This window comes from Caenorhabditis briggsae (assembly GCF_000004555.2).
Source record: "Caenorhabditis briggsae complete genome, chrX, whole genome shotgun sequence".
Lineage (NCBI taxonomy): Eukaryota > Metazoa > Nematoda > Chromadorea > Rhabditida > Rhabditidae > Caenorhabditis > Caenorhabditis briggsae.
Genome location: NC_013491.2, coordinates 3,560,814 through 3,585,270, shown reverse-complemented (window position 1 = coordinate 3,585,270; position 24,457 = coordinate 3,560,814). Strand labels below are relative to the sequence as shown.

The 24,457-nt window shown below is 39.7% G+C and overlaps 4 protein-coding genes across 4 annotated transcripts in view; 2 read left to right on the top strand and 2 right to left on the bottom strand.

Annotated features, from left to right (window-relative positions):
* Positions 1-2,823, bottom strand: part of Cbr-nra-3 — a gene marked incomplete at both ends in the record, with an annotated part of 6,677 nt that extends 3,854 nt beyond the window's left edge. The window contains 3 exons of the mRNA XM_045238999.1: positions 460-1,552; positions 1,605-1,801; positions 2,695-2,823. Of these exons, the coding sequence (XP_045091987.1) occupies positions 460-1,552; positions 1,605-1,801; positions 2,695-2,823 (1,419 nt within the window). The remainder of the gene's footprint in view (positions 1-459; positions 1,553-1,604; positions 1,802-2,694) is intronic.
* A 2,208-nt stretch (positions 2,824-5,031) lies between these two features.
* Positions 5,032-9,754, top strand: CBG01956 (the record flags this gene model as incomplete). The annotated part of the gene is made up of 9 exons (XM_045238998.1): positions 5,032-5,112; positions 5,168-5,255; positions 6,390-6,496; positions 6,547-6,615; positions 7,261-7,380; positions 9,178-9,345; positions 9,389-9,472; positions 9,525-9,592; positions 9,643-9,754. 9 exons carry the CDS (start codon positions 5,032-5,034, stop codon positions 9,752-9,754), a joined length of 897 nt encoding a protein of 298 aa, XP_045091986.1.
* Positions 9,755-14,521: 4,767 nt separating this feature from the next.
* On the top strand, positions 14,522-16,800 carry CBG01955 (the record flags this gene model as incomplete). The annotated part of the gene is made up of 5 exons (XM_002643712.1): positions 14,522-14,623; positions 15,380-15,602; positions 15,660-15,821; positions 15,867-16,065; positions 16,650-16,800. 5 exons carry the CDS (start codon positions 14,522-14,524, stop codon positions 16,798-16,800), a joined length of 837 nt encoding a protein of 278 aa, XP_002643758.1.
* A 1,660-nt stretch (positions 16,801-18,460) lies between these two features.
* Positions 18,461-21,818, bottom strand: Cbr-nas-37 (the record flags this gene model as incomplete). Its single annotated transcript, XM_045238996.1, has 17 exons — positions 18,461-18,523; positions 18,571-18,658; positions 18,709-18,795; positions 18,855-18,909; positions 18,996-19,165; positions 19,212-19,357; positions 19,503-19,837; positions 19,949-20,231; positions 20,281-20,375; positions 20,423-20,539; positions 20,592-20,762; positions 20,819-20,870; positions 20,915-21,022; positions 21,070-21,341; positions 21,391-21,547; positions 21,596-21,691; positions 21,750-21,818. 17 exons carry the CDS (start codon positions 21,816-21,818, stop codon positions 18,461-18,463), a joined length of 2,364 nt encoding a protein of 787 aa, XP_045091985.1.
* Positions 21,819-24,457: the final 2,639 nt, after the last annotated feature.

The following is a 24,457-nucleotide window of genomic DNA, read 5'->3' as shown; positions in this document are numbered from 1 at the left end:
GCAACATTTTACTAGTTACCACTTTTTGATATCTTTTGCAGAAATGAGATATATAGGCTCAAAGTGGACGATCCGGGTGTCGTTCTATTAGAGGTTTTACGGTAAATTCTAATTTTACTGGAAGTTTGCTCTAACGACGTCTTCTATTCCATAATTAAAGACAATTTCCATTTGGTACCTTCCTTCTTAAAATTTGGAACCGGAAATTTATCAATCTCATTTTTGATGATTATTCTTTCCCGTCCCGTCTCCAACAAGCTGCCTGCAAACGCATTCTCCTTTCCTTCGTTTATTTTTTTTGCTTTATTTTCTGCATCCCCGATTGTCCTCTTCCCGGGGGGGGGACACGCGCCGCGAAGGTCACGCGAAGCGGCTCGTCACATATTCAATAAAACTATAACGCGCGATTGATTTCTTCAAACTGTCGGGATAGTTGTGCTAAACCTAGAAGTAACTCACATGTCCATTCAACGGCGGCAACGATGATCCCATGGGACTTGGATGCTGCTTCTGAGGTGTTGTTCCATTTGGTCCATGGCTCGGAGATGTCATCGTATTCTGGTTGTACAGTGGCGGTGGCATGTTATTCTGCGGCGTCCTCTGTTGGCCCGGAGTTCCATGGTGCGAGCCAGGAGTAGTCGGTGTTGATGGTGTTCCTGGCGTTGCTCGACCAGCTGGGTTGGCTGAATGGCTCATACCTCCATAATTTGCAGAAGGGTCCGGGAACTGTCCCTGGGCAGCGCCTCCGACAGATGCATATGGGTTGCTGATTGGAACAATTGGAGTAGTCGGAGTAGATTGATTTGGTGTTCTGCGTTCCGGAGTTTGTGATGGAGGTTGATGCGGCTGCGTGTTTGGTCCAGAAGCACTATTTGATGTTGATGGACCCTGCCCTTGGTTACTATAAAGCGATGGGTTAAATCCAAAGTGTTGTCCGTGAGCTCCAGGTGTCGCGTTACCACCATTCATATGGGAAGGCCCGTATGATGGATATCCGTTAGGTCCACCTTGAAACGGATTGAATCCATATGGATAGTTCGGTGTCGATCCGGCAGCCGGGTTGTTGGGACGAGACTCGTCTTGCTTTGCTTGCTTGGAAGGTTGCAATGGTGGAAATGCTTGGGTTCCAGGAGGTCTTGCCGGCGTTGACGTAGTAGACGATCCATTAGTGTATCCAGGTGGTTGATAGTGTTGAAGTGGAGTACTTGGTGGCATTCCTTGATAAGGAGGTGCTCCTCCGTGAAGATGAGCTGGAAGAGGCTGTTGTGTTGGGTATGGGTTGGTGGGCGCCTGTGACGTTGGAGCTGTTGGCTGAGCAGCAAAACTGTTCGCCGAAGCTGACGTCGCAGGTGTTGTTGCGTTCTGAGTAGAGGGCGCCGGCAGGGGATCTGCTGGCATCCCATTGTACATACGATAAGGATCAGGAACCGGAGCATATGGATTGTGTGGTTGCGAAGGATTTATATTCTGTTGAACACTGTAGTTGGGTGGCGGTCCTTCCTGAGCTGGCTGTCCATTGGGCCGTGGCTGATGCCCTGGGTAATTCATATACCTGAAGAGAAGAGATGTTTTAAAATGCATATAATTACAAGAATGCTGTTTACCCATTCTGCATTGAATTGGCGTCATAGGCGGGAAGCTTTGTGCCTGCAGGTGGATACTGTTGAGGTACTGGAAGTTGTGGTTGTTGTGCTGCTTTTGATGAAGACGCCGGTGGTGCAGCTGGTGGAGCGGCGCCTCCCATGTTCGGAGGGGCAGGTGGCATACCACCATAACCATTGGGTGGTTGAGCGTAGATGTTCTGTAATTAGACGGGTTTTTTGTGAAGGTCGGTAGAATTTCTGAAGCGCTCTTGAATGTTCGAACTAGTACACTAGAGGCTGAGCTAAGTATTTTAGAACCGAATCTAGAGTTTAGAGCGGGAGCCAAAGACATAGCCAAACTTCTCATGCTGAAACTCGCGAACTTTCTGAAACTGATGAAGCTTGGAGCATCAGCTAAACATTTACAACTAAACATCACATAGCTGAATTTTAAACAAGTGAACCTAGATCTCTAGTTAATGGTCTAAAAATTCGTAAAGTTCATCAACCAAAAACCGAGCTGGAGAAGAGACTGTGACGCTCAGAAATGAAACAGCTAGAAACTATTGATTCTTTTTTTTTTCTAGCGCCTAGATCCTAGACCCCAAAGTTGTAACTCAAGCTTCAGAAGCTAAATTTTAAAAGCTCGAGTTCAAAAGCTAATGCCGAATCTTAGTATTTAAGGTTAAGACTCAATCTGAACTAGAAGCTAGAACTCTACGCCGAAACTGAAGCTGAAGCTGCAAAGTCTTGAGCTCTAGAACGTTTAGCTCCAAACCCTTGAGCTCCGAAGCATTGAGCTCCAAAACCATGAGCTCCAAAGCCTTGAGCTCCAGAACGTTGAGCTCCAAAATGCTGGAGCTCCAGAGCCTTGAAAGCCAGATCTCCAGCTCCAAAACCTTGAGCTTCAAATCCCTGGGCTCCGGGGCATTGACAGCCAAATCTGAGCTGCAGAACCTTCAGCTTCGGAAACATGAGCTTTGCAGCCTCAAGCTCCAGAGCCTTGCGCTCCAGAAGCCAGAATTACTAAAGGTAGAACACCTATAACGTTAATATAAAGTAAGCTAGATCCTCATCTGCAGATTTTGTCACTCGATAAATGGAACCATGCAAAACTTACATAAGGATCCATTCCCGGATATCCACCACCTGGAGCTCCACCATACTGATTGAATGAACCGTTCGCTTGAGGATTGTACGGCGGCACGCTCCCATTACTATTCGGGAAACTCGTCGACATGATTGACCCTACAAATATTATACTATTGAGTTTTTCGTGGAGCCTCAACACAAAAGAGTTCGGATTGGTGGTTCGGGTGGGGACACACGACGGCAAAATGATAGAAAACGCGAAAAACCCGAAGGAGAAACAGCCGGGGCAAAGAGAGGGCAATAGGAGGGCCCCACGGAGCGCGGACCGGCCGGGGGGGGGGGGGTTAGTGAAGAGACAGAGAGATGAGCGGTTTGTGTAGAGGAGTGGGGTCTAGGAAGAGAATAGGCAATGGAAGAAGAAGAAGGAGGACGGCTAACCAACTACAACCCCCGAAGACGAAGCGGAGTGGCCAACAGGAGGAGGAGGACAAGAAGAATAAAGAAGAACAGGCGTTCTTCTCATTTATGTGACCGATTGGGTTATATGGCTTAGAGGAGAAGCAGGGAGTTGAATGAAAACCGAAAAAGAAGAAGAAGAAGAAGCCGATGAAAAGAATGGAGAAGAAGACGAACGAAATTATGGCATCCTTTTTTTCTTGAAGTGGATTTCTGGGTCGAGCCCAACCAGCTTGTGTAAAGTAGATGTTTTCACCACATAACTCTTTAATGGAAAGATCAAGAGCCCATGGAGCTCAGCACATGATCCTAGATCTCGGAGTTACTCACAGTAGCTTTGAGCTCCTGATCAGACCTGAGGGATACTGTAGAAGAAATGAAACTGATGAAAAGTGATATTGATGATAAGAAGTGATGAAAAGTGAGAATCAAGAAGCCAGGTAAGGGGCCTGATCGTGTGATTGATGACATAAAACTTCCTAGAAGGAGGACACAGGACATCGCATACACTGTTATCGAATGAATAGTGCGCATGAAGAAAATGAGAAAGGAAGACGACGATCCGATTGTGAGGGTGTCTTTCTTCCGATGAAAGGGATGTGAAAAGTTTTTGGCGGCAAAAATCAATATGCAGAACAAAATGAGGAAAAAGAAGAATAAGAAAGAGAAGAACAGTGAGGTAATCGCCTATGTCACCTCCTTGCATCTTCCTCCTGTTCTTCTACATCTTCTTTTTCTACTTCTTCTTCTTCCACCAGCCGTGGAGAACAAGAAGAAGAAGAGGACGAAGAAGTAGTTGAAGAAGAAGAACAAGAAGAAGAACAAGAAGAAGAACAAGAAGAAGAACAAGAAGAAGAACAAGAAGAAGAAGGAGAAGAAGAAGAAGAAGAAGAAGAAGGCCGAGTGTCTGTGTGTGCGTTTTCGTGTGTGAGGGGGTTTTTGTGAGAAGGGATGAGTGTGGTTGGTGAGTGTGTTTTATGAGCGGAGTCTCTGGGGCAAGTGCGTTGTGTCGTCGAGGTGGTGCCCGTTGGGGTGGTGGTGTGTATGTGTGCACTGTTTGAAAAAAAAGTAAATGACGGTGCGCAGCACAGCTAGAGAGAAGAGACCCCTCCTACCCTCGCCCAATACCTCAATTCTCCGGAGAGAGAGAGAGAGAGAGAGAGAGAGAGAGAGAGAGAGAGAGAGAGAGAGATTCGACCTTAATATGGTGGAATGCGAGAGATGACAGAGATAGGCCGATTGCGAACGCAACCCCGACTAAACCCGAAAACTGTCTGCTCCTCTTTGTTCATACTGTTAGGTAAGAAAACCTCTCTATTTAGGCTCTTTTCAAATGGTCAACAATATTAGGGGGAATCGATTTTGCCATGCTCAGCAGAAATTTTAATACAGTGAAATGACGATCGAAGTGTTTCTCACAAGTTCTTTCCGTTCTAACATTTACATTTTTTTATTCGCCATAGAAGCCCAAATAATTTTTCTAGCTGATATTACCAAAAATTAATGTAGTCTGCACTTTTATGACCTCCCGCTGTCTCTACCACACTCCCTCAAAAAAGATCTTAGAGGTTATCAAGTTAGTTGTGTCAAATAAAGATGACTACTTCGATAAAAATGAGACAGAACATTGAGGAGGGGCGGCATGACCATGAAATAAGACGAGAGGGGGCTAAGATATCGTTTTCTTGGGGACAAAAAGGCAAGAAAAAAAATCGAGGCCGTGCCGAGAACGGATTATTCACAAAGCTGCAGATAAGAATGTGGTGGTAGATATATTCCTTATTTTCTTCTATTTTTCTATTCTCGCTTCTTGTTTATCACCAAATAAACTAATAGAATAACAATTACAGATTATCAAATGCAAAAACGGCTGGGAGAAGTTGACTAAACAAAGGAAATCATGGCGAAAATTGATCTCAATAAGATATGGAATGATAATCAAAAAATCAGCTACTTTTTCTACACAAATGTTTGCTTTCTGGTGGGTCCTGAGACAGAAAAAAAAGCCACGTGATATTTTTTTTTCTTTGTTTCAGATCAGTGGATTTGCTTCGTTTGTCGTGGGAGTATGGCTCTACAGTTCGAAGAACAACTTTGTGGAACTCACGCCTAGCTCCTACTCAGGTATATCTAAATTTTTTCAGGAACAAATCGAGAAAAACGAGATAGTGCACGCACAGATAATTAATCAGAACCCGTGCTTCCTTCTGAACAGTTTCTCTGTTGCCCACATCTTGCGGGGTGGACATATGAAAAATTGCTTGGGCGTTTGGATTGGGCCAAACGGACCACCACAACTATATAGAAAGCGGCGAAAGCAAAAAAAAAGTGGGCGGGGATTATTTTAGGAATCTTTGAAAGTGGTTTTTGAGTATTTTTTAAGTTGGGATAAACTGATGGGCAGTCGTGATAGGAAAAGAGAATAAAGAATTCGTACAGCGGCAATTTTTGAATTTAAGAAAATCTTTTTTAAGAGAGTTTTGAAACAAAATTAATTCTAATGACTCAATTTTGCAAATACTGATTTTTTAAACACCTACTCAAGCTCAAAATTTTCTAATAGTTCTTATCGGTGAAAAAATTAATCACATGATGTTTTCCCCTAAAAATCAATGTTTTTTTTTCAAAAATCAAAAAAATGTACATAATTACTAATAAAAAGAAAAGAGAGAAAACAAAGAAAAACGTGTAGAAGCGACCGATCGCATGCGAAAGTGTAGCCTTATCAACTAAAAAACTAGATACTGCTCCAAGCAAAAAAGAGAAAGAAAAAAAAATTAATGTTTGCAAATGGGTGTGAGGGGTGGAAGAGAAAAGAAACCTGGGGAATAGTATTCGAAATCAATTTAAAGTTCTAAAATGATCCTTATTACGTCCCAATAATAGACAAAAGTCGTTTAAGAATCACAATTATTTTTTGAAAGCGTCCCAGAGTATCTATAGTGCCGAATAGTCAAACACCTGTCGTTAAGATTTGCTTGCATAATAGGTGTCTCTTAGAGTGACCCCGATTATGTGCATAGCCCAGCCTCCAATAGAGGTCCCTCGTCCCTTTTTTCTGCCAATAAACTCACATAAAACGAGAAAAGAGGATAGGAGTGTGTTGAGTAGCTGCAAGGGATACCTGTCAACCTGATAGTTTTTTGAGGGATCTGAAATTAGGGGCGAAATTGAAAAAAAGTAGAAATTAAAAAATCGGAGGAACCATTCAAGTGCGAGAAAAAAGAAACAAAAAGTATATAATTTTCGCATTTTCAGCCTTGTCAGCTGCCGGACTGTGTGTCTTCACCGGCGTCACAATCTGTATTATTGTTGCTGTTGGATATCTTGGAGTGTCATATACCAACAAGCCGCTCTTCTATTCGGTGAGCAACAAAAACATGTGAACAATTTTTGAACAGAATGTGTTTTACAGTACATTGCGTTCATCTTGCTACTGATACTAGCTCATGGAACAGCTAGGACTACTGGATTTCTTCATAAGGTGAGTCTTGGGGTTTGAGAAGTTCAAGGACTCACAAGGGAACCACAACCCGATGTAAACGCAGATATGGATAAAATTCTCAGGATAGGCTGACATAATTGATCTCTTAAAATGTTATGTTCCGCTCGCCAGTTTCATCCGAGTTATATTACTTTCAGTACAAAAAATCGGCTTTTCAGTGAGAAACGACAATTTTCAAAAACGTTTTTCTCAACTTCTAGGGCGTTTCAGAATAGGAAATTTGGTGCGTTATACATAAAATAGAATCAAATTTTGTTTTTCAAGGAATTTTTATCAGAAAATGTTTTTTTTCGAATTCCGAGAATTTTGACTATATCCAGATTTTTTCGAAAATTGATAATAGTATATTTTCTGTCAATATGTCTCAAATATACAATTTCATTCATTTCTCTTTTAAATTTGGTTTTTGCACTGATAACGAGATTTTGATACTGAAACTGATACAACTCGGCTGAAACTTACTAGCGAATTCTATAATAAATATTGGAGAGGTGTCTAGATGGGCTATTCTCTACCTATCGTGAGTTCGTCATCAAAATTTGGGTTAACAATGTGTTGAGGTTCCCTTGTGAAAAGCTAAAACCGAAGAGAATTCGATTAAAAAAATGAAAAAATCATTTTCAGGATGAAGCTCGAGAAAATCTCAGAACCAGCATGCTCCGCAACATCAACGCTACTGTTGTTATCACCAAACTTGGCCGAGAGCTCAAACTTGCATTGACCTGGGACCATTTGCAGAGAGAGGTGGGATTTCAAAATTGTTGAACAATGCAAAGAGGAGATAAAAATGAAAAAAAAAATAGAGGTGTTGTTTTCTTTTAGTGTTGATAATGCCTTTTTGCAATCCGTGTTTGCATTTCATGTGGAAGCAAACAAAAAAAGGTGCGAAAGAAATTTTTTTTCGAAGCTTTTTTTACTGTTTTTTATTTCAAACAAAATTCAATAGTTGAAAATCATATTTTGAAAAAAAAGCAGGGGAAAAATATGCTGAAGGCGGATTTTCAGAACAGATAAGACGTTTTGAAAAAAAGCTGAGGGGATAGAAATCACAGGTCAAACAACATCGAAAAAGATTACTGTATCTTTTTGGACAGATTGGTGATTGAAATTAAAGGAGTGTACTTTTCGGAAAGTTCAGAAAATTAGATACTACAAGTTTTGTACACTAGACTACTACGATTTGGGTAATCTTACTTAGAATTCGGGCAGCACCTCTGAATTATTGTGCTTTATAAGATTTGTTGTCTAATCCCTGTACTACGAACCGAAGGCGATGTTAGATTAGTTGGCTCAGACTGAGCAGGATGTCTAACCGAAAAGGTAAAGAGGGAGTGGTGAGCAAAATTGAGCAATGAAATTGAGCGCGGGATTACTGTATGCCTGGCAGCACCCGACATGTCTCATTAATGGTTGAAGAATAGTCTAACCCGAACAAGCGTGGGAGCGTCTCTTTTTTTTTGAAAGTTTCGAAAAATGATAGGTATGTCCAGAAAAAAACACAAAGCTATAGAAACCGGCCCAACAAAGTGAACAATATTTCTTGTCCATTTGTAGAAACAAAATTCTTGATTTATTCTTTGGAAATCCCGCAAAAACTGAAAATTCTGAAAAAAAGATAACAGAATATTCTCGATGTTTCCGGGAATCTACGGTAGTTCATATTTTTGGTTTTATGGAGCGATTGTCAGGACAATTTTGAACTTTGTCTTGGCTACTATGTGAGTCTACGGTACCGGTCGATAAGATGGACAACATAGCATTTGCGTTGATCTAGACGATTTTCTGGAGTCTGAAGCTCGGCTGTCAAGTTTCCCATAACTTTGAAAAATTTTGGAGAGTGTAAAAGAGAAACTGGGTAAGAACGATATCTCTCAGAAAGCGGCAAAAAGCTGAAAAATTAGAAAGTTTCGAAAACGCTTCAAATGTTAAATTTCAGGTTAGGTCTGTTTTACACCATCCAAAATTTTCAAGTCGGTCGTAAATTTGCCAGCAAAGCTCCAGTCTCCCTTTGACTTTGTATACCGTAAAACCTGTAATATAGCGCCATGGCGTTCTATTTTTCGGAGGTGTATTTTTGGATGATGCGATGTGAAAAAAGTTAGTTTTTTACTTGATTAGCAATGTACCAAAATGAAAGAAATTGTGCGAAATTTCTAGATTCCACTGCTACTTTGTTAGTAAAACATTAAAATTTTTTTCTGCTACCTCCAATCACATCTTGAGGGTGGCGTTATATTAGAGGGGATCTTCTATTACAGGTAGCGTAATATTACAGTTTTTACTGTATCTTAATGACTGGTATTACATATATTTTCTGCACATTATAATGCAATGAAAAATTCCAAACGGAATCCGAAAAAAATGGTGCAGAGTGAATGGAAGAGTTTTCATATTTTTTTATTGCAACATATTATTTTAAAGGGACCAAGAACTATTATTCTAGAGTTCATGAAATTTTAAATGAAAACAGTGCACTACTGAAAAGTTTACCTGTCGAGAAGGCTTTAATAAGAATACACCAATCAATCCTCAAAATTTCAGCTAGAATGTTGCGGGGTGAACAACTACACCGATTGGTACTACTCTGTTCATTGGCCCAATAACCAGTACACTCCGGATAGTTGCTGTGAACCGATTCACTTTCAAGAGAACAGTACTATGGAGAACTGTGGCAAAATGCCCGATGATGATACTGTACTCTATCAGGAGGTGGGAGAATTCAGAAGACCATAAGAAACATAACATTTTTCAGGGATGCTTCCCGAAGTTTGCCGATTGGCTATATCATCACATCACGCTTGTAAACTGGGTCACATCGGTACTTTTCATTGTGGAGGTGAGAGTGTCGATGAGGAGAGAGACAGAGGGACAGAAAGATTTTTTTTCAGGTTACCCTTTTTATCCTTTCGCTTGCAGTTTTGGGAGTTTTAAAAAGAAGGAAAACAAAAAGAAGAAGGTAGGTCTGGATAGCTTGAAAACGATTCTCAAATTAAGAAAATTTTTCAGATCTCCACGCCGAGAACGAGATCCAGACGTGACTAGCGAACGGATTCGACTAAACTCTATGGATCGAATCGCCGATGCTCGACTAGACGGGGAAAGTATTAACTCTCGGTAGTATTTTTAGACTCGGGTCGCCAAGCCGGACGAAATTACGTAAACTAACATGTATTATGCCCATAATTACCAGCAAATATCTCAATGACACAAATATTAACTATTTTAATTACCTCAAAATTGATTATTACTGTTCTCCGACAAACTTGTATTGCTGCTATCTGTGTTGTTCTTTGAATAAAATCGAGCTTTTGCCCTTTGTGAATTTAAAAGAAGGTCACGAGCCTAAACATTTTGTATAGCTGGCGAGACATTAAAAAGAGGCAGTGTGCCGGTTTAAAAAAAGATGAAAGGAAATGACTGCTGAGTTTTTTCCCTAGCTGATTTATATCCTCACATTCCAAAAGCCCCCACAAACAAACACCAGTTTCCCTTTCATCTTTCTTTGTTCTCTGATGCTATGCCAAGGATCATGGTCCAGGGCGAAAGAGTTCACCTGACTTTTTAAAAAATTGAGTAAACGATGCTAGGGGGCAAGAATACACAAAAATAAACACATATCTGCCATCGATCTGGATATGTAAGACTCAGTTATGTGCGCGCGGGCCGGTCGGTCAAACTTGTCCAATCCAGTTTTTTCACCCGTTCTGCAGCCCGACGTTGTTCGAACTGGAAATTTTGGAAGAAGAGGAGAAAAAGAAAAAGAATAAGGAGCGTCCTGGAGAAACAGAAGGGGTGGGCGACACGAAGAAGATTGGAATCAGAAGAGACTGAGAAAAGGAAGACTTTGGAAGGGGATTCAATTTTGATGACGTCAGTTTGGGAGGGAATAATTGGATTTCGAGGAATGCAAATGCGTATCTCTTAATAGCCAACGGTTTTTCATTGTAACATTTTGGAACGGTTTTTCTTTAACCGCAACAAGCTACAATTTTTGGAGAGCTATTGAGTAAGAGCCGTTGAAAGATTTCATTTTAGGAGTCTGAAAATTTTCAGCTCCGCGAAACACAGCAATACTTTACATTTTTTCTCACATTTCTCTGGAACGTTCCAGACTTCTGAAATAATATAACAAAAAAAGTTCAAAATCTAGATTTTCACTGGCTACCGTAATCTGCATTCTTTATTGCGTGACTTGTCATCATGAATTTGCTGTTCAGTGTTCTTCAAAATGCTCAAAGATGTCCTCTTCTCCGTGTTTGATTTGTGCAAAAACCAGAAAAGAAATGTACCAAGTCTAATTAAAAGCGAAATTCGAGACGTGACACTTTTTTCCGCTCTTCCGTTCTGTATTTTTTGTTCCACACGCACTTTAATTAAATCTTTCCCATGTACTGCTGGGGAGCTTCAATGATGGTGGAGGTCGCGGCGGTTCAAATGGGCGAGGCTCGGGAAAACGAGCTTCCAAGAAATAGGAATTGAAATCATCGAAAATGGGATTGTGCAGAGGGGATTGGCAAGGATTGATCGAGAAATTATGCAAGCAAAGAAGCATGGAGGTCATAATGTTTTTTCATGTATAAATTAACCGAAAAACGATGGATCTGGTTTATGTAAAATTTGACAAAGAGTAAGGGAGAGCTCAAAAATTCAATTGGAAATTCAAAAGAAAGGAAAATTCGAATAATATTTTCTCCGAATTTCCATCATATCTTTTAAGCCAATTGTTAGAAAATATACAGCTATTTTTTAGAAGATGTTTGAAGATACGATAGTTCGCTTTTGCGTTTTCAAATGCGTCATTGACGGGACCTACTTAGTGGTTTTTTTGAACAATAGTAATAGCGAGGTGTGATTTTCAGGAAGTATTAGGTTGGAAGGAAAATAACTGTCCATTTTTTAATCCGTGAATAGCAAAAAAACAAGAACTATCCAAAATTGACAATATGCACCGTCGTAGTCCACGACATGCTGACAACATTCAGGTAACTTGTGGTTACCATCGCTCCGAAAGCCAGCTGGCCGCGACTCAAAGTGTTTTTTCAGTCCAGATTTTATCTCATCTACAGTGTTAAACTACATCTCTCCAGATGACGTTGTATATCTCTTAATAACCAATAATGAAAGGGCCAAATCAGGTGTTTGAGAGGGCGTGAAGAAGAACCGTCCAGCTAAAGCGATCCAGGTCTTACTTGACTTTCCGTGGAACATAGGATATCGCGTCATTTAAGGAAAGACAATTCAGTCCTAAGCCGCTTTGGGGACGTTCCTTGAACTCCAGACTGGAGCCTTTCATTATTGGTTATTCGGAAATATGCAACGCCATTTGGAGGGAAAATAATTTTACACTATCGATGAAATAAAAACGGTACTTTAGGAATACTTTGAGTCGCAGCCAGCTGGCTTTTGAAGGTATGGAATCCACAAGTTACCTGAATGTTGTCAGCATGTCGTGGACCACGACGGTGCATACTGTCAATCTTGGTTTTGTGTTATTCACGGAGTAACAAAAAGACAGTTACTTTCCTTCCAACCTAATAGATTACGTTGCTGAAGTTCTGAAAAATAAGAGGCACCCCAATTGTATTGGAATCAATCTGAAATTATCAAACGAACCGGAGAAGGTGAGATAGAGATTCGTCTAGGTGAGAAAAGATGTTTGTTTTGGTTTTGATTTAGTGAGTTCAGAAAACCTCTTAGATTGTTCATGCTGTATTTCTGTTCATTGAAGATCATTATAAACGTAAATTTTGAGCTATATTGTCTCGGTGGCTTCGACAGATATCAAAAATTATTATTAGATAAATTATTCAGCAAAATATCACCAACGTTTTATCAATTGACATATTTCTTAGGTCGAACCAAGATGATTGAGCTCAACGTGCGGGCTTCCTTTCGAGCAAATAGGATAATTGACAATTCCAATCCCCCTTCTATGTATTCATAAAAATTTATATGAAACATCAGATTCCTCTTTTCCCTGTCATTTTCCTGAGACTGACGATCCGTGAAACAAAAATTAAGAAAACGCATTTCTAATAAGCTGCAATCAATTTGAACATGTACGAATAATTCTCTACTCTCCCCACCCACTGTTTTTCTTTTTCCTTCTTCCTCGATTCACACAGTACAGTAATTCACAGGAGGACGCCTAACTGTCTGCTCGTCCCCTCCATGATCTCATTATTAATCGACGGTCATCACAAGACGTTTTCCTCCGTTTTTCGGAACCATCACAGCCGCCACCCGTATTGGCGGGTCTAGAATAAATGTTCACAGGAAAGGTCGAACCTCTTGGAGGTCAGATGTGCGAGATATCGCACATTGGCAAAAACGGAGGGCCCCGCTTTTTGAAGGAGATGATGTTGATGATGAAGGCATATTGTTTTGGGTGGCGAGACTTTTTGCGAAGGTCTTTGTCAAGCGTGCCGCGTTAATTGGATCCAATTAACTCATAGTTGTGTATGAGAAACAATGAGAAAGGCAGTGCAAATTGAAAAATTTCAGAAAGTATAATGGTTACTGTATACAAAATTTTGAATTTTGTTCCATCTACCAAGAGCCTTTGTTCTTTTTTTCTCTATCATTTTTTTGGGTTACTGTAATGAGTCAAAAACCTTGTCGGTAATCACAAAGGGAGCAAACACAACTGTTATACTAAAGTAATTGGCGCCAAGGCGGCATGAGCCAAAAGACAAAACCGCTCTTTCATGTTAAAAGCCACTTGGATAGGTCATCAATATTTACAGAAACTTTTTGGATCTGATAAGAGAAAAAAGTTTCCTAAATCTGAAAAAATAAAAGAGAATTTAGACTTAAACAAATTTACAGTGAAGAATTTGAAGCGGGGTTCATAGAGGGAAGTTTCGGGAAAACCGAATTATGGTTGAACTTCAAAAACTTGTGCATTCCTAATTTATTGTTTTATCTTCAGCATATCTCAAAATCTGTATTAGAAGGGCCCCTCTACTTGAAGCGACCTCTGGAGATTCCTTGGGACAATGAAAGGCTCTTATCTGATACAGGTGTTACGGTATATCCCTTCAATTAAATTTCATGGTCTCAAAATTATGTACATTTAGTTTTTTGTAAAAATCTGTCTGACTACAGTTATTCTTGAATTTGCGAGCACCTGACAAATTTCTACAACATTTGAAAATATTCCTTGATCATTTTCAAGAATTTCAAAATCAGAGCCTCAGCTCTCAGCAGTCTGGGCTGTGAATAATCTGCCATAAATCAATCTGTCATGGATCTGCCAAGCATCGCCCTTCTGTAACTTGCCTCTGAAAAATTCCGAAACCTGTGTGAACTTGCTGCTCCAAAAGCACCTTTATCATATATCCACCGCAATTTACTTTATTATTTTCCCAAATTCCCGATTTCAAAATTCTACCGCACCTAGAAACTTCGTCGACCTTATTGTTTTGAATTCAAAACCATAAAACCGATTTTACGATTTCCGTATCAATAACACTCTCGTGTTTGCAACACAACTCGATCCTTTGAAAATCGTTTAATGCCATTTTTCGCATTTAGGTACATGCAAATTTCGTCCGCCCGCAACGCATACATATCGGAATTTCATACATACACCAACCGCGGTATGTGTCGAATTGTGACGACCATTATTCGTTTTCGCAGTTGGAAAGGAAATTGGTAAGGATACATCAAGACAGTACGCTCTGGATTGAGACGCAGACAGTCCAACTAGTGAGGAAGAAGAGGTAGAGGGAGGGAAAAATAGATGGGGCGCGCCCCACCCGCAGTTGGAAGTGGGCGGAATGCCGTGTGTCTCTCTCTCTCTCTCTCTGTATTTCTATTGATCCGCTGAAAACAGTCGCAATTTTTGACATATTTACAGCCTCTACAGTTATCTAACCACCGGATGCGGATTTTGAGTGTCTGGGCTTTCACAGCCCTTTTGATCGTCGCTAGCGGAAGGAGAAGAATTTACACGGAAGAAGATGAAGCGAAATATCTGCAGCAGGTTAGTAAAAATTCTAAAATTCGAAAAAAAGTTGATTATGAGAGCCTTTATCCAATGTGACGCATTTATGTTGATGTTTTAGTACGCAATTCAAATTAATTTGAATGCATTTTTGGCGCCAAAATGTAAATTTGAAAAAATTACAAGCGCTCCTTTTGAAAATTTGCAAGGGAATTTTGTAAAAAACTGCAATTTTCATTAAATAAACGACCAACGTTCCATAATTAATGATTTCTACTCCATCACCTCCATTCCAATTTCTCTCAAGTCCTTGCCATCATACTTGTAACGGGCCGGGCCGGGCTTTTTCCGGAATTTCGGAGGCCCGGCCCGGCCCGGCGGGCCCGTCATTTCACTAGTTTCGAAATTTTCAAAAAACACATAAGGGGGGCCCTTATGTGATTTTTTTCGACCAAAAAATTTTTTTTCGAGTTTTTCGATCTTTTTTGATCAGACAGACAAACAATCCAAAATACGAAAAAAAAAATAGAAAAAAATTATATTGAGAGCTCAAAATTTGGCTCAAACAGAATTTTTGACACCGGGCCTTGAAAATTTCCTCAGGCCCGGTCCGGCCCGGAATTTCACAAGTATGCTTGCCATTTCCAGACCCCATCAAAACCGGTTGTACGCTTGAAAAATTGATTTAGTTTGAGTGGTAGTTATGTCCTTCGCGACAGATTATAGCAACTTTTCCGCTTGGTTGGCGATGGAAACAGTCAAAAAGTGTTTTCATCAAAAACATCATTTCTACAGCTGAAACAACAGGAATTGCGAAATTTCGAGATGGAAATGAAACAACAGGCCGAGCAGAGAGGAGTCAAGTATTCGAGCAGCCAACTAGGGGTGCAGCTGGATGGTGGAAGTTCTGAGAACGATGAGTTGCCGAGCGAATTAAGAGGACCGGTGGTTCCATGGAGTAGAAAGAGTACTCCAGCCAAGGAGAAAACGCAAGCTTTGGCTCTGAGATCTCAACCATGTAAGTTTTTCTAGTTAAAAAAATATGCATTTTCTCATTAGTAGAGAAATTTTCCAGTTACTGAGATCAGCTCCCGAAGAAGCGAGGATGACACTGATGGATTTGATGATGACGATCATTGGTGCTACTATTGTGCAACGCCGATTGACAAAGTGAAGCCAGAAATGAGAAGATCCATTCGGAATCTTCTAGAAATGAGAAGAACTTCTTTTCCAGTCGGTAAGCGTTTTCATTTTTAACGTATGATCCAAACTCTTAATTTAGACGCCGTCACCACCGATTGCCATTCTGCCAGGAACAAAACAAAACTGAAGAAGCAGAAGTGTACCTACAAGTACTGTCAAACACTGTCGATTCTGGATAGAAACGCCGGAAATTCGTTTGTTGTGCGTGGGTGTGCCGAGCATTTTGGAGCCATAAACGTGCCCGAGTTGGAGAAGAAGAATGATCATTCTTGTGAAATGTAAGTGGGGAATTACGGATTAATTGACCCGGGAAAATCGATTGGAAGCATTTGACAGACAAAAAAATTTTTAATCATAGTTTGTGAAAAGAAAGTGATAATTTTTCATAAAGCTAGAACTTTCAGTAATCACTTGGAGACGATTTTTCAATATTTTCCCTTTGAGAAGTTAGACTCAAGGGACAAGTTTTAAGATTATAGAGCACCTATTGGCTGAGATACGCTGTTGGAAAGTTAGCTGACGGCTGATAGTCCCCTGAATTCCCTCAAATTGTCCTTCAAAAAAATTGAATTCACAGAACTGAAAATTAATATTTGAACTTGAACTTTCAAATCACCTTTTCTGTGAAAACTCAACCAAATTAAATAAACCCACTTAATTGGTATCTAGCGGCAGACCTGTCGAGTTCCCATTAGAAATTGAAAAAACATTAATCAACTTTTGGGTGGTACTGCATTGTATTTTCAATTGAAAATGTTCATTTTTTTTTCAATATAAAAATAACCAAACGGGTAGTGGAAAATTACAAGTTTTGAATTATATTGAAGTGAAGCCGGCAATACAATAATGTTGCTTTTTCCAGGTTACACGAAAAACTGGAAATCAAAGAATGTATTTGCAAGAACGACAAATACTGCAACGCCGGATGGGGTAAAAGGAGTACAAACGGAGTGTTCCAACAGTTCCACCTCGCTTTCATCACTTTGTTTGCCCTCTTTTCACTTATTTTGTAATAACCCATTATCATTCACCTAGCCCCATCCAAATTTTGACATGGTATAGCTTTCACTTATCATCGATCTTCCTCTAAGACTTTACTTTTTTCCCACTATACTTTACCCACTCACCACGTCGCGGGTACCAACGCCGTGTTATTTTGCAAACGGTTCTCCCCGAATTTTTGTTTCGTATTGTTTGTAATGTTGTCTTGTCAGGGTTTCCGCATCGTTTGCTTCTGTCGCCTTCCTCTCTTTTGCTCGATTTGAATAGAAATGAAACGTCGTGTTTAGACTAATGTATTCTCATGGTAATGAGTCGTATTAGGTTTGGAACATATTGGGAAAATGGGGAAGAAAATATTTCGATGAGTAAGCAAAAATTAAACCTCACTATTCAGCAAAAATATTCCGCTAAAGGTAGGGAGTCAATCCATTTAGGATATCTAGTCGAATTACGTCTTTCGAAAATTTTCCAGCAGCTGATCTTTGTTGTCAAGTGTTCGATACCTTTAATAATTTTAAAGGGTGTAAGAAAGACCTAGATTGAAAACTTTGTATTCACAGTATTTTTTGTAAATTCCCAGTTCTTCAGCTATTTGCTTATTTCTGAGCGGCACCTCTTTTGGCTCGTTTTTGAACTGGAACAGAAAACGTGAATAAAAAACAGGTATCTTTTAAGAATTGGTGAATATCTGAAACAATTGGAATTTTCAAAAAATTTTGTAAAAGCAAAGTTTTCAATCTATGTCTGTTTTACATTTTCAAAAGTTTCAATGTGATCGGCAACTTGACAGCCGAACTCCAGACTCCTGAAAACGGTCAAAATGGCCAAAATTCAACTAAAGAATTGGTTTTTGCGTTTCTCATTGGTCTATGCTGCCTATGCGGCTTTTTAACTGCGCAAAAATGGTTAGAAAACCCAGTTTTTTGTCACGGATTTTGTTCGCTCTTTTATCAAGGTTCTAGTATTCTTATTGCAGCAATTGTGGGATAAATAAATGGTCAATAGCCTCATTAAATTATGCTTGACTATTCGTTGGGCATCATCAGAAATGATGTTTTGCGACAAACTGCAACAAACTTCCCAATTGCTATGTTTTTCGCTGCTTTTTTTTTGTTTTCTCAAAATAAGTATAAAGTTCGTATTTCCCAATTTCGATTACTTCGCAGATAGCTTTCCATTAATTCCAATCCACTCTTATTGGTTTTTCTAGTCGTATTTTCAATGAGCCGCTCCCAGGAGTACAAAAGATAGCGAACGCTTTTTGAAGGTGAGGCCTGGCTACCTGTATGAAAAGTTAACGGAAAAATGACTATTACAGAACACCTTCCATTTGTGGCGATGCGTCTTTTATTCTTTTTCTAAACTCTCCTATTTTTTCAAGTCTCATTTTTTTGAACTCACTTAACTGGAATAGAGCCAAAAAAATTATTTAGAACAATATTAATCTTTATTACGGTCTTATTAACTCCAAAGGTGAAACATTGAAAATTGAGCAGGTTCGTGAGAGTGGGAAAGTAGAGACAAAAAATCACAAAACAATGAAAAAACTGTCTATCAGCAAAACGAATGAGACGAAAGCGGCTGGAGAATTAGATCATGAGCAATATCAAACGGGTTTGAAAACAAAGGCAAACTGAATAGAAGAAGAAAAACCGGAAAATAAACTTTAGATTAGTTTTTGTAGCAGACTCCGCGTCTTGGCGTGTAACCGGAGCAGCATTCAGGGTATTGTTGCTGGAAAAAAAATTTTGGGTTAGTTAACAGGAGGAGGCGTGGCTTACGAAATAAGCATCATTGGCTCCTTGAGCTGGCTCCTTGTATTCCATTTGGATGGTGAGAAGAGCAGTTGGGCATTGGTAAATGAAGCGTCTAGAAATTAGAAGTAATGATTAAAGGTAGATTCATTTCTTTTAACCTACTTTTCACAGAATCTGGTTGCTGTTTGTCTTTTCACTCGGCGGACTGAAGAGGAGAGGAAACGCTCGGTTGGTGGATGAACTTCCAATCTGAAATATTTTGGGATATTTTGAATCAAACCCTCTCTCGAAATAAAATAGAAACTCACTCATGACGAAGTACTGGCTTACGTTGTGAGATACGTGGCAGTGGGAGAGTGCTGGCTGCAAGAGAGACAAGAAATTTTATAATCGTATAGTTTGGTCACATGTCAAAACACGACAATTTCATATGACGACACGCGACTTACAACGCGCAAATCCGGATTGCTTTAATTTCGGGTTCAAGTAGTTGTTGGATCCAAAGTTGAGCTTGGCAAGCAAGTCGCACGGAAGTAGAAGACGTCCATTGCAGATCATTCCTTTTTTCGGCTTAGCGCAAACTTGCGTATTGCAACTTTGTCGATCCAAATTGCTTCCTCTGTAACGCTTTGTGTTTATGTTTTTTGATTTTTTTGGCTACTTACACGCAAACTTGATTTCCACCGTAACATGCTCTCACTCGAGTTCTGGTTCCACATCCTCCACATGGCTGGGAGCATGCGGACCATTCTCCCCAATTACTCCACGAAGCTGAACCTGGATAAACTGTCGTCGTCGGCGTAGGACGAGTCTGAAAATGACCTTGTTAGATGTTGAAACTTCTGGAAAGAAAAAAATCATGCAGGAAATAATTTTTAGGGGAAAAAATAAGTTAGGTGTTGAAAAATTCGGAAAGTAAGTGGAAAAAAATGAAGAAAAATAGGATAGATTCTCACTAAAGCATTGTTTTGGGATAGTTGCGATAGATCATGCTCTTGTGGTGCAAATGGTGGTCTCTCTGAGGAGGAGACAACATCTGCTGGAAGAAGAAGCTGTGCTGGTGAGGCTGAAGGAGAAGATGATAGAGTGCTCGGATCATAGAACTCCTCGGTCGAGGTGTCCGTGAGCTCCCGCGATTGCTCGTCCGAGGTATAGATATTGCCGTTGGGTGTGTAAAGTGGTGGGTGTTGGATGTGAATCCATCCACTTGCCGTTCGTGTCCAGTATGGTCGAGTCGTGGTAGCAGCGGTTGGGCGAGCAGTGGCAACTGATGTGATTGGCGTTCCTCCGACTGAAATTACTTTTTTTCAATATATTTTTCCAGCCTGAAACTATAAAAACCAACAAAACAGTCGATTTTAAAATTTTCATTTGCTATAAAATTATTCATTGGACAACATACGCGCTCTGTATCTCAACGTGAATCCTTTCCATCCATAGGCGGTGTTCGGTGTTCCTCTGTAGATGATAATGACGTCATCACCTTCCGATCGGATAACGGATGGCAAACTGCAGCAGAGTCGGGCTCCTGTAAGCTCAATTGGTCCCTCTGTCAGCAAAAAACTTTCACGCCTACCTGTCGATGTCTTTTGCGATAGATACTTAACCTCAACATAGCTTTGGCATGGATCCGAACATTGAAAGTTGACTTTGTCAAAAACGACTTCGACGTTTCCTCCAGGATTCTGAACAGATCAATTACAAATTATCCGCTTGTATGCTTCTCCAACTTACTCTAATTCGCCAGACGCAATTCGCGTCGGCTTGCACAATACCGCTCTCAATCTTTTGATACGACGACGAAGCAGTCAATGATCCTCCGCAAGCAGCTGATCATCAAAACAATTAAATCGGGTTCAAAAAGTAGATCACTCACTGTACTCAACGGTTTCACAATAAGTACCACCGTATCCGGCTGGGCAACGACACTTGCTGCAGTTGTTTGGGTCGGTGTAGCCCTCATTGAGGCATGGAATCGTGCGTTGGCAGATGTCTAAAATGGTGGAACTTGATATTTCAAGTTTTTCAAAAAAAAAAAAACTCACTACTGCAATATCTGGTGTTAATCATCTTGGCATCCTTGAACGAAAGTCCATCTCTCTGTCCAATTGTGTTCTGGTATCTCCAATCTCTAGTTTTGATCGTATCGCTGGACCAGTCGTAAGAGAAAGCTTTGGCTCCGTAGTGCATGACAGATCCCAAATCGTAAGGTTGTCCTGAAATATATTTTTAATATGTACTCTACATATTCAAATCAAAAATACCAACTCACCAAGATTATCGCTGTTTGCAGGTGTTCGTTTAGCGAAATTTCCTTCGGTTCCCTACAAAACTTGCTATTTTTCAATCAATTTTTTCAGAAACTCACTCTAGTAATTTTGTCAGCCACAATACTAATGTAGTTGTCACGATCATCTCTAGATTGCTCATGCCAAAGTCCCAAAGCGTGGAGCGTTTCATGGGAGACGATTCCGAGCTGGAAATTCAAAAAAATGGGAATTCAAAAAAAGTTATTTAACATACACTATCACATCCATAACCAATTGAAACCAATTGTCGTCCTCCAACTCTTCCAACATTAGACCAGCATCCATTTCCTCTGTAGTATCTCAAACCATCACGATCTCCTCCGTTCTCTTTGAATCTGAAGCACACGTTTTGTTCAACGTGACGAATAGCGCTTCTGATGAGTTGACGCCAGTTCTCCTCTCCGCCGTAGAACTCGTAGGAAATCGTGAGGTTTGGCCAGAAATTTCGTCGGTCTGGATGAGCTTGTCGTTTTGGTCGTGGCGTGTCTGGAAACCAAAATTTCAGAATTTCATGTTTGGGATATGATGATCCTACTCGATTCAGTCAAGAGAGCTTCAGCTTGAGGAAGAGTCAGAATAATGTCATTTTCAAAAACCTCATTCCACAACTTCCTATTGACTGTGGCTTCCGTCTTGTCATCCTTTACTGCCTTGTCCATGTTTTCAGCAATAGCTTGAATGGCGACAGGATCCTAAAATAGGTATATTATTAGTCATATCGGTCAAAGTGTTCCACATACATAATCGTGTCCGTATTTTTTCGCGTGTTTCCTGTAGAAAGCAGCCAGTAATTCTTTGACCTCTGCATAATCCGAAACGACGTCGTTGGCAATGTACTGGAAAGTGACAGTTTTGATTTTTTTTTGTCCATCAAAGGCGTTTTTTTTCACTCACCGCTGATCTGGCTAGACTGACTAATCCGATTAACACGATGAACGCCTTTAGGCAAGCTTGAGACGCCATTCTGCAAGATTAGAACATCAAGAATCGGTCAGAAGAACTAAGTGATTAAAAAAAGAGATAAAATTGGATATATGATGATCCACTTTTGATTGATAGAGTGGAAGAGAAAGGATGATAATTTGTTACAAGACTGTGTGTGTCAAGATTAGTGGAGTGGGAAAGAGTTTCACTTTTGATCCTAAAAACTTCGTACGGTTTCGCCTCCCTCAAGACGAGGTCAATTTTGCGGACATGCTCCGCCCATAAAAATGTTTTTCTCAGAATACATCTATCGCGATGTCCTTTTTAGGATCCGTACTTTTTCTAAACAAAAAGCACCAATGAGGATCTTTGATTTTTCAAGATAACATCCATTTTGAAAGCGAAATTGAAATAGGAGAAGATTTAAAAATGGGGTAACCTACAAAGTGTAATTGCGGGAAAATTCAGAATTTCAAACTAGATGCGTTTATGGTCAAAATTGAAATAAAACCAGGAGAAATAAGGTCTAAAGCTCACTTTAGTCTATTAGAAACAAAAGATTAGATTTTTCAGTAATCTTGAAATATGGAAAAATCCGAAAGACAGAAAATGGTTTTTTACTGTGAACATTTAATGCTACACAGCTTCAAAATTATGAAGTCAAAGAAGAAACAGTTATGAAGGTTACAACCTGATAATCAGAAAAAATTCAAAACTTTGAAGATCACTATCAACAGAATGATAAGAAACTCCACTCCAAAACAACAACAAAACAACTGGGGTAAAAAATATGAGCTTACTTGTCATGCAGACTGGTCGATATGGACAATAAACTGTGGATTGGCTTGACCCTGATTCCCCCCTCTCACGTTTTGCCTCCTTCGAAACTTCAGTTAATTAGATAGGGCTAATAGATAGAAATCACTAAAACACAGAAATCACTGTCTAGGATGTTCTCTTGGTTCTTTGAATAGTTTCTTGGTTCTCTTTCAGAGCGAAATAAGAAAAAAATGAGGGAGAAGGAGAAGTTCGAGTAAAGTGTGAAGAAATGAGGCGGAACACGCTCACTATACAGGTCAGACTGGTGACCGTCGGAGGGGATAAGACTAACTTTGGAAATTTGAACGACTAACGCTTGTTTCGGAAAAAAGGGAATAATAAATGTCTGGGCGTCTTTCTTAAAAGACGGTCAACATAGAATAGAGAGGAGCTCTACTGAGGTGAAGACACCCTGTCGAGACTGGGTCTTTTATACTCGATCCGCCCCTTTTTTGTTAACAAGATCGCGATGAGACATTTGTCCGGATTGGAGAAGTGAACTTTACTTGATGATTCTTTGGCGGGAAAAAAGAAGAAGAATTCTAATTTGATTCGAATTAAATCAAGACAAAGGTCCCGTTGATTCTGACACCTTGACGTGTGAAAAATAAGGTATTTTTGTCGGCGGCCCTACTAATTTGACAAGTGCAACTGTCTTTTCAACTTGATCCGGTCTCCAATTTTTTACAGTAATCCTTGAAGAATGTGGAGCTGTTTTTTGTGATTGACACTTACTAGAAGATTTCAATCTTCTCAATGATTTATCTTTGTAATTTCGTTTTTTTTTCAATTTTTCAAATTTTCAATTTTCGAAGGAAAATTTTGAATTCAATTTGCAGAGTCTATAATTGAAAATACTTGTCTGACATTTTCCAATTTACCAATTCCAATTTAAAATTCTAATTTTGAACGCAACCCGGAAGACGTAAAAGTGGTTTGTGTTGGGATTGAACTTTTCATTCCTGCTACCTGCTGGGGCTAACCCCATTCTTCCTGAATCATCATTCAACGTCGCATTTCACCATTAAGGAAAACCCCATAAAAAGAGTGTGATACACAGAAAAAAGTACAAACACTATTGAAAAGCTGCTTCATGTCTGTCTGATAATGCTAAACACACCCAAATACAAATCCCCTTAAAATTTGGGTCACATCGTTGAGGAACAAACGACCTTTTGCTGACCATTCCTCTGAATTTCACTTCCTCCTCGTCAAATTTGAATAAAAACTCACACCTTTTTTTGGGTTAGTACAAATACATAAAACATCAGGTGTTGTGACACGTATCATTGATGATAATTGATAGATGATAAACGATACGGAAGGAGGAAATAGCGGGAAAAAAAGGAAACCGATACGATATTCTTTTTTACCCTTTAGTCTGAAGCGGGAGAAAAATTAATACGTCATGGGTTTCATGGATTGTATGTAAAGGGACTCTGACTTTCGGATACTGACCCTGAGGTTTTCGAAATTGATTATTTGAATTAAAACATCTGAAACTAGACCAGCCTAAAAACAGTGAAATGCAGGAAAACAGACATGCTGCTATTTTAGCTCAATTATTTCAGTTTTCATGAAAGATATCAAAATCATGTCAACTGATAAAATGTTAGTGATCATGACAAACATTTTTTGAGTTAAAGGTGGTGTGCGGTGGAAAATTTTATTGCTTTATTTTGTGCAGAAATCCATGTGGATTCCCATAAAAATAAAGAAAAAATTCAAAAAAATTCCTTCATTGAGAAAAACGGCATCGAAAAGTCAAAGTTGTATCTGGTGGCCTAGCGGCCAGGTGTGAGTTTTCTAGGCCAACTGCCGGTAAAAGAGCGCGAAATTTGAATTTTTATTGATTTTCC